The sequence below is a fragment of the Kryptolebias marmoratus genome, linkage group LG8 (assembly GCF_001649575.2).
Source record: "Kryptolebias marmoratus isolate JLee-2015 linkage group LG8, ASM164957v2, whole genome shotgun sequence".
NCBI classification, from domain to species: domain Eukaryota; kingdom Metazoa; phylum Chordata; class Actinopteri; order Cyprinodontiformes; family Rivulidae; genus Kryptolebias; species Kryptolebias marmoratus.
The window spans coordinates 12,092,433-12,103,041 of NC_051437.1; the positions used below are offsets into that span (position 1 = coordinate 12,092,433).

Here is a 10,609-nt window from a genome sequence, read left to right on the forward strand (position 1 = left end):
TATATATATATATATATATATATATATAGGAAGAAACAATGTTTCTTGTATTCTAAAAGAACATAGATCTATGTTTTTATTCTGTATATCACACTAATTCAATTAATGTAAACCTCTGAACGTCGACTGTTTCATTTTATATTTTTGTTGTTGTTGTTTTTTGGTAGCAAGTGTTATATTTAGCAACCTAAGTATATATTTGTAATATTCTGATCAACATAATGTGTTTAAAACCTTTGCTCTGCTGTATAATGGCTATAACTTTTAGGTCACTAAGTAACTTAGTACCTATAGTGTTTTCAACGTAGCTGTTGGTGACACCGAGTTAAACCACAAATGAAGACCCTAGGGTTTTGTTCCAGCTTGTTTAATTGTCTTCATGAACATGTGGTGAAAACTGAAATGACAAAAATACGCTCTATCTCAACATGTAGAGACATATATACCCAAATTAAATGATTCAAGTTCGCTAAAATAACATTACAGGATAATCAACAATAATATCCAACTAAACAGTATAATCTGCCATATGATGTAACTTACGGCGTTCCTGCATGACAATCCAGAGTGGATGGCATCTGATAATATTTCCATGCTGCCTCTTGCATGTGAACCTATTTTCGAAGCAAAAAACGGAATACCGGAAGTACGTAACCGGAACCGGAAGTACGTAGCCGGAACCGGAAGTAGAATTTACCGATAATGTATTTTTTATAAAAACTTATATAAAGCATGAATTGTTTGTCTAAACAACTCACAATCATTTTTAATTACACCAACATATTTTTAGAATTATTTATTTAACCTTATAAACTTGCTTATTTATAGAAATGTCTTAAGGACAACACAGTACCTGTAAATCTACCCCCAGCCTATAATAGTAAAGAGATAAAGTCAAATCATATCTACAACAAACAGATCACACCTGACAAATTTATATTATATTTAACATGTTGTGGATTTATGTGTTCTACGGTGTATGTTCAAACATTTATTATGTTTGTCATATTGGTGTTAATTCTGTTTTTCTTTTTAGTGTTTCCCTTATTTACATGTCCTTTGTTTTTACTTTCTATTTAAGTTTGTAGAGTATGTTCCTTTTTCGGCTCAGTTCGTTTTGTCTTTTGCTGTCACCTGGTATCAGGTTCAGTTATACTTCTTAGTTGAAAGTCAGATGATCAAATAATTGCCTGTGTGTGTGCATCTGTTTGTTAGTCTGTCTGTGAGCAAAATATCTCATAAACTGTCAAAGAAATAATTATTGGATGTTCATTTATAACTTTCAGCCAGATTCAAAACGAGCACCAGGTAATTGATCTCAGCATGTAAAAATGGCTAAAGCTCTGTCGGTTTTGCAGAGATTGTGCTAAAATCTGGTGTGGTAGTAACTGAGTCATGCAACACAAAACTCCTAGAATTAACAGAACATGTGGCATATTTGTCTAAGGTTTTGGCGTATATCACCTGCCACCTTGGTGATATAATTTATGTATATTCTTTCAAGAAATGCTAGTTTCATTTAATTTATTTTTTGCCTGTTGGTTCAGACTTGCATCTGAGTCTTTCTACCACAACATAACTTGACAAACATTGTGAACCCTGCATTTAATCACTTTTTTATGTTGTGTGTGGAAGCTGTGTTTTCTCCTGTCATTGGTTGTGCAGCATTTACAGTGCAGTGTTTCTGTTTTAGAAGTTGAAGTGACAAACTACACTGACAAATGGCTTTGTTTTAGTTTATTGTTGACTGGAAATGAATTTAACATTACCTGAAGATAAGCTTGTGCTTCCCCGTGTCACTGAATCAAGCTTGTTATAAAACAAAGTGCTGAGGTTAGAGACATGAGCATCAAAACTCAAACTTAGAAAGTTACCAAAAGATCTTGTTTTAAGATACAAGATGCCAGACATTGTAAATATTTAAACTGTAGACTTGTCACTTCCTTCAAATCATAAATTCTGTTATTTTTATTGACTTTTGAACTTTTATCATCATCTTTATGCCCCACACAGTACAGGATGTAAATTCTCCCTCTGTCACTGAGAGATAAGAGACTATCAGAAAACATGACTGGCCCATTCAATGTGGGATTCATTAGATGCAGAACTCAACAAATCCAGGTACAGTATGTTCCCTACTTGGAAGCTGATGCAAAACAAACCCAACAGATGGGGCCTGATCCATACGACCTCTTCCCCACACAGAGACCTGGAAAGGGCACAGACTACACAAACACACAAGAAGCAAAACTTAATAACTGTTCACCCAGGAAGATGAAAGAAAGCAAATACGCATAACACAAAAATTTATGCAAAGTGCCTCAATTTCTGCAAACACTGCTAAGACAGACTTGGAGCTGTTTTCCATCATATTTGTCTTGTATCCCGATTTTATCAGCGAGTTTATATTTTGGTTGGTCAGATATAGATGCAAACCTACCGGACATACTACACATGTCAAAATTGATGCCAAAATTAAAGGTATTCTAAGAACAATCCACAAATTGCTCAATAAATACATTAAAATAGCAATCAGTGCTACAAATGTGAAATTATAGTTCAGCCATTAAATAATATTTATCAGAATATTGTGCTTGTGTTTTTCCATGTTAGTAGTTTTAGTCCTTTTATACTGTACAAAGCATTTTTCATTATGAATCGTGTTGAGCCCCAGGGAACACTGGAGAATCAAACAAAAACAAAACCTTTCCAACATTTCTAAATGTACACACTGAAAAGGAAAAAAAAATACACATCTAGAAGGAATAATCATTAAACTGGGCTCTAAAAAAGGTCAAGGGTTAATGGCCCTAAGGAAGAAATTAAAACAATTTGTTTAAAAAACGTCAGTAAATTTACTTTTAGTGTTAAAGGGACACAAAGAAGTGACATCCTTCAAAGAAACTATTAGTAAATTCTTAATAACATTTCATAGAAATGGCAATGATGCTGAGTGTGAGGGTGAGCAACCTAAGAAAACATGTTTTGAGCCTTTAACTTCTTTTATCTTATAATAAAGTGATGACTCTTATCATAGATTTTAATAATTCCATGCATATGGTAAAGCCTTTTTGATACAATTAAAAAATTGTAGATTTGTCCTTTTTTATAACTTAAGTATCTTTTCAAACAAGATCAAAGACAAGAGCTTAGAAAAAGATGATAGGAGGTCATTTGTTGCATAGTCCACTGCATCTAAAGTGAACTGAAATATGGCCTGTGAGGAGTAGAATTCAAAACCAGCTAAAAAGTAAATGACCAACAACAAAGTAAAACAAACAAAGGGATGAGAAAAACTTGACAAAATTGCAAAGATGAGGAAAAAAAGGACCCAAAACCCTCATCATAACAGGTAACGACTTTACCTGTCATCTAATTGTTGGAAGCAACTCTCAAGGAGACTTAATTTTAGTCTATTTTTTTGTAGCCGGTCTCCTTCTGCACAATTTACCAATTGCTGTACAATTTTGGATGACAACCAAACCACAGACTGCAAGAAAGTTGAAAAACTTTTTCATCACGATTGAACATAGATTCTTCTCACAAGACTGCAACGATCACTTTTCTTGTTTCTTTTTTTTTTATTTGTGCTGTCATCAATTTTTTTATTTGTATAGCTACATGACGTTGATAAGGACTTTTATTCAATTTTTACTTGTTTTTTTATGCAACGTTGTTTTAAAGTTTTAAAGTTTTAAGTTTTAGGAGTAAAAGAAGAAAAATTTATTTGTGTTTACCAAGTTTCTACTGTGACTTTACACCTGTATTAGAAGTGTAACAGTAGGCTTAAGTAGGCTTAACGCTAGTGTTTTGTTTGTTTGTTTGTTTGTTTTACTTTTTTTTTTGTTATTTCTTTCCTTACAGACAGTAATTCTCCAAAAAGCAGAGTCAAAAAACAAACCTAAACTTACCTAAACTTGATGCATAATAATAAGCAATTAAGAGCTGAATAACATCTAAAAAGTTAAGTTAAATACTCACATCTAGCTTCTCATCTAGCTAAGTGCTTGCATGAGCAAAAATGTGTTCTGTATATTAAATAAATATATAAATGGCTTGCCAGAGACAGTTGTGGGTAATTTATAACCCACATCCTTGTAATACATGCACTTTTTGTCGTTCTCTGCTGCTCCACTGCAGCCATGGGTCATGACCAGAAAACTTTTGCACACAGCTGGTTTTAAACAAACAGGAAGGTCTTCATGTTTCTTGTGTTATTCTGAACCAGCTATCCATACTTTTTCTTTTCTCTTCATCTTTGTTGTCTGCTGTCTGAATGTTTTTTATTAATGTTACTCGATTATACTCTATGAATCATTTAATCTCTGTCTGCAGTTTTCATTTGTTTTATTTGATAGATACCATATGTTATCTTGATTTCAATACTCTGTATTGTATGTCTTTGCTGCCTCACATAGGAAGTACTTGGATACATTTTTCAGTGTTAGTTAACATTAAGTTAATTCAGCTGCACTTCAGTGACTGGAACTGTGGTACTTCTGTGTTATTCATCCTCCCCTCTTCGTCTCCTCAAGCCTGTTTCCCCAAAGACCCAGTGGCATGATAATTTTGCATTTGATTCAGTTTTGCCTGACAGAACAGAGCTAAGCCCATTGATGAAATCTCCTTAAGAACCAGAAAAGTTGTCAGTAATGAAGGCAATTGCTTTGATCCGTTGACAAATGGGTCATTTAGCCAGTGTCTGGTTTCTGATGCTGGATGATACAGTCTTGACTCTCTCTCCATCTCTCCCTCACACAATCAATCTCTTTTAGTTGAATGCTTCTTGTCCAATTTCTCTCACATACAGACTCATGCGTATTCACTCTGTCTAGACAATGAAAGAGGAATCAGAAGGAACGAAAGATAAAGTAAAAGAACTAAAAGCTATATTCTGATTATTATTGGCACATTTAAAAAATGTTGTTTTTTTCTTTAAGTAAAAAACTGTTTAGGAGAGAAAGTAAAAAAGTTTTCTTCTTTTCAATAAAGAAAATGAAGAGCACTTATGTTGCTCTGAAAAGCTCTTACTGTTTATTTCACGCTGGACCTTTTTTCATCCTGTTCGCTCAGTTTTTGAAGTGAAAATGGCGGGATGACAGTGAGAACTGCTTGCTATTGAAATGACATCCTGCCTGTCACAATATTCTGGGATTAAAGTTGTTGACTTACATGCAGTGAGAGCTTGCTGATTCATTTTCTCAACACCCATTACTGGATGCATTAATGCATATATGCATGAGATTTATTACATTCATTATGAACCATGAACAGAAGCGTTTTGTCATCATGTTGCTTGTTGTGGACTATGTCTTGTCTGAGAAGGGCTGGTGTAAGGATTTGCGGTCAGATAATCTTCTGGTTTATACCTCTGTTCAAATCTTTCATAATTAAAATATTTAAGGAATAAAAAATTACATTAGTGCATACTCCAGTGACAGTCCCTGTGCATCTGTGCTCTCCCAGAACAAGTTGAGGGTAAGGATTCTGGTGCTTCTTTTTAAATTATTTTTTAAAAAAAAACAGTTTTCAATACATGGCCGCTGTGGGAGGGAGAGCTAATTGGCTAAAATGACCGTGGAAACATGTAACTGAGTCCCCCCCACACTCCGTCCACCCAAAGCAGGACAAATCAGGGAGGGAGGTGGCGGGAAAAACCCAAATGGAATTATGAAGAGCTATCACTTCCTAACTGGTGAGGATTTACACGCCACTGCCAAGGCCAACGAAATGAATTAATTTCATTTTTCATGCATGGCTTCTGTCCCCTTAGAGATCTGAAGTGAAGGCAGGGAGTGATCAGAGAGCACAGCAGAGGGGGGAGATGAGTGGGAAGAGGAGGAGTGAAGATTAGGTAAAAGAGAGGGAGGAGGGCAGAGGCAAAGGGGGACAGGAGGAGAACATGAGGAGTGAGGGGTAGTAAAGCATTTGGGTGGATGAGAACTACCTATGTGCTCCAGTAGAAGTATAGGTGAGTTTCAGTGTTAATGGGAGTTCAACAAAACTACTAGCTGGAAATCTGCTTGTTTGCTGGTGTTTAACGGATAAACTTACTTTGAAGTAATAACAGTTGATGCTTGCAGCTCATTAATTATCAGAGCTGTCAGCTGCAATTCACTGAGATTTGTGCACAGCCTTCTGACGTTCTCCTCCCCCTATTCCCCAAAGAAAACACACATGCATACATGCATAAACAGAATTAGTGGATGCTGTGACAGCACCTCTTGAAGTCATAAAAGTGAGGTGTTTATAACTTACCACATTTGTCTGATTGCAGAGACATGCTTCAGTTCTGCTCCTGTAACTAGAAGCTAATGGTAATTTTTAAAGCTGAAGACGAGCGTCGGAAAGTAAATAGTTATACACTTTCAGTAATGGTGACAGCTTTTTGCTCCCAACAGTTAGAGAAGTCCCAATGACACCTGCCTAATACTGTATGTCCTTCCCTTATCCTTGTTAGTTTCTTCAGCTATTTTCTCAGCAGGGCAGAATTCCTGGTGTGTCAAAAGTAGGGCTAAATTGGTTCTTCGAGTGGTGAAAGATGGAGACAGCTTTGGACAGTCTTACTCCTCCAGTGCACTCAGCTCATTGATTAGAAGAAAAAATGCTTGGCCGTTCCTATCTGAATTGGGTATGTGTGTTTGAACAGTATGTGCTTGCACCCCAGAGTTAAGTGTATGATTGAGTCATTTTGATACACCAACTGATTTCACGAGTTGTCATGCAGTTAATGGACAGAAATGGGATGCTTGGAGGATTGGACTCTATTTGGGCACTAAATTGAATAACTCCTCCAAATGAGTCCGAATTACACAGCACTTCAGTCTAAATCACAGGGCGTTGCGGTGCACTTAATGCACCTATTAGCTGCCTATCTGGCAACGAAAGCTGAACCAAAATGCAGGCCTGTTTTTTAAAAAAGAACATTCTGTTTCCCATGTCCCAGAGTTACTAAATAATTGCCATCTTGTCTGCACCTCTTCACTTGAGAGTTATTTTACCCTTGTTATGCAGCCTGTTCTATAATTACACAAAGTTACAAGCTCATATGGTCTACTTTGTCATTTTTGTTCGCAACATGTTTGAAATCTAAGTGTGACTCCCTCAAGTCTTATACTCACTGCTGCACCTGCCTGTCAAAGTGAAAAGTGAAAATGCTGTTTATTTCACATCCAAACATACACACAAAAAACTACAGAGATCATATTTTTCATTTAAAGCAGTTTGGTTATCTCAAACAGAATGCGTAGTGCTCCCTACAGCACCAGTAAAAGAATTACTGAGTATGTTGAGGCGAGAAAACTCAAAGTTTGTATTACTTTTGTTGTGGAAGGAATATATGTACACACACTAACACTGCGGGGAACATGGAGCATGTCCCCATGATACAAATCATTACATCTGAAGGTAAATGTTTTATGTAAGGCTAGGTAAGGATTAGGTTTAGGGAAGAAATGGTTATGGTAGGGGGTCAAGCAATTTTGGGCTTATAAAATCATTGTTGGGCTCTGGAGTTTTGGTAAATTTAACTGTGGCTGCATGTTTTTGTGTCAGTCAACAGTATGAAATATCAGGTTTTATTGAACAGAGGGATAAAACTCAAGCATACTAAACCAGAAACTTAACTAACGCCCCGTGGCTCATTCTATTGGAAAAGTCAATGGTATTGAACAGAACTATGCTTAAAATGAAGTTCTCTTAACCCAAGACAAAAAAACCGACCAATAAAAATAAGCTGCATGGCCTGCTGAGATACATTCTAAGACTTTAACACCCGTTCTTCTATGTTTGTGATGCAGATTCGTTCAGACCAGGACCAAGACATCTCAATCCGGTACAGTATTACCGGGGTGGGAGCAGATCAACCACCCAATGAGGTGTTCAGCATTGACCCAGTGGTTGGAAAGATGTTTGTCACCAAGCCTCTGGATCGCGAGCATCGATCTTCTTATCATGTGAGTTTGGCGGTTCGAATGAATGAATGATAAAATTTCCAATGTACTCCTCATAGGTGAGTCAGCATTTCTTAAAGAACATCTGGTTGAAGTGAAGTGTGAGCCAGAAAATGTGGTAATTAATCATTAAGCTTAGAGTTTGTCTTGTTATCCAGTTGTTTTAGTGTTCATCAAATTGTTGTAGTACATCAAAAAAGACTTCCTAGGTAAGAAAAAAAAATCTTGCTTTGTGGGTGGCAAGAAGTGAGCATATAAACATAAAGGAGTTTTGCACCAATTACTTGTATCATTAATCTGACTGACAAGTGATGTGATCATGATGTTACAATAAAATGTCTTGTAATGTAGGTTTTTATTTTGACATCAACCATTCATTAAACTGTTGTTCCAGTGCAATACTGGAGGATAACAACACTCTCTAATAACAGCTGCCTTCTCCAGCGTATTAAGGCCTAGATGTTTTATTAGACGGAATTACTTTGTAACTCTCAGATGAAGCAAACTCCTCTGCAGACCTCCTATTACAGACCTCCTCCCTCCTGCTGAGGCAAAGGCAGCTGCGAAATTTGGAGTATCATTTTTTGTTTGTCAAATCCATTTTTACTATACAACATAGCAGAAGTTTAAGTAGACTGTTTAGTAGCCTCTAATGAGCCTGTAATTGTCTTAAATAATATCTTTAGCTCATAGTTGTTTGCTAAATAAAATAAATGTTAATTTTGAGCACGATATTAGTGATTTTTAAAAGAACATTCTGTTGGTAGATACAGCCCTACTAGTTAAAATAGTCACTGCATGATAAAATTAATTTGGAACACCTACATACTTTAATTTTCTGTTAGTCAAATAAAGTTTAAAATGAATTAGACAATTGCCAATTTAGATTTTTGCCAATGTTTTTTTTCTTTTTTAAGCCTAACAACCTATTATGATGTGGTATTTGTAATTCAACCCTGACCAATTTTGTGTGAAATGTTTATAGAAAAATGTAAGTGATAAATACAGAAACAATTGGCACAAGGATCATAATATCCTCAATCATTGCCTGACTATAGCCTAGCTGTAGAGCATGCAGTCAAGAGGCTCGTATTGAACTTAAAAACTTTTATTTTCTTTATGGTCCATTATTTTTGCTTTTTGCTGAGTCTAACCTTTTAGTTGGAGGTGAGAAGATTTACAAAACTGTAATCAAACAGTGTAATTTGTTACAAAGCTATTATATAGGAGGGAGGTCTTGCTAAAGACTGCCTAAGTTTCTTATGATGGAAAAGTGAGACTGTGGAAAGCAAAATGAAAGTAACAAGAAGAGGTGTGACAGAAATGCATGTTTAAAGAGACGGAGAGATATGTTCAGTTAACTTAAAGGCCTCCACTGTATCAAATGTCAATGAAGTGTCTAAAATGAAACATTAAAATGGAGGGAACAATTATTTTTACTCATCATTCTCCAGAAAACTAGAGCACAGTGTCGTCTTTTTGCTCTTTTTTTTACTTCACATTTCATACAAGGACAAAACAAATTTACGCTTTTTTATTTCACAAGAATGAGACCTCTGAAATTCAAAACCAGCCAAGCAACAAGATGCATTCTTATGAGGAAAAAAAAGCCTTGAAGCTTCTGAATCTGCAGTTATCTTTATCGTGATGTAGCTTCTTGCCAATTTCAGAGCACAACCTGGCATAGTCTTTTTGTCTTTTCCCTGCCTTTCAAGATAATAACTTTAATGTGGACACAGAAATACATTTTGCCTTTTTTAAGCATGGCTACAGTATAATCTCTGACTCCTTCTGTTATTGAATTAGGGGGTGGGTTCACGCGGAATTGAGGGACAACGATGGGTTAAGATAAGGGGTCTGGCTCCTACAGCGTGGATATTGAGTGCAGGAGAGATCACACAATGCAGTGGAAGGAATAAAGTTAAATATAACCTCAGGGTGTCCTGAAGATGCCATTTTGTGGGAGGTGCAGAAAGGAAGATGCTGGTGAGGAGAAGATGAGCAGTTGTGAAGAGGATCTTTAGTCCTCTGTGAAGAAGAAGTGATTTGAAAATGCTACTTATTGTGTTTACTGCAGTGGTAAAGTGTGCCTGTCGCAACTGGACCGCCTAAAGAACTCCACACACACACACACACACACACACACACACACACATGCGTATCAGTCATAGTTGCACAGGCACTTGTTTTAAGCTCTAAAGAAACACTTGCCAGTGGACATGTCAGAAACTGACAGATAAACCACACAAAAAATGAGGTTTCCTTATAGATAGCTCACAACACAATTGAACATAAACAGACTGTGTAAAAAAAAAATATTTAGAAAAATCACACTGTCATTAGTCATGAGAGCAAATCAGTCAAGATGCATGGATTTCACCATGCATGACAAATAGAAACAAGTGTACATGTGTAGAAGCATATTGGAATATTGTTTATATATACAGTGTGTGTGTATTTGTGTGTGTGTGTGTGTGTGTGTGTGTGTGTGTGTGTGTGTATCTATGTACAGGTGCTGGTCATAAAATTAGAATATCATGAAAAAGTAGATTGATTTCAGTAATTCCATTTAAAAAGTGAAACTTGTATATTATATTCATACATTACATACAAACTCATATATTTCAAATGTTTATTTCGTTTAATTTTGATGATTA

General features: G+C 36.0%; 1 protein-coding gene across 1 annotated transcript in view; it reads left to right on the forward strand.

Moving 5' to 3' along the window:
- The window catches only part of LOC108232100 (cadherin-4), a 279,879-nt gene that overhangs the window by 224,648 nt on the left and 44,622 nt on the right, over nt 1-10,609 (forward strand). The window contains exon 6 of the mRNA XM_017409681.3: nt 7,800-7,955. Within this exon, the coding sequence (XP_017265170.1) occupies nt 7,800-7,955 (156 nt within the window). The remainder of the gene's footprint in view (nt 1-7,799; nt 7,956-10,609) is intronic.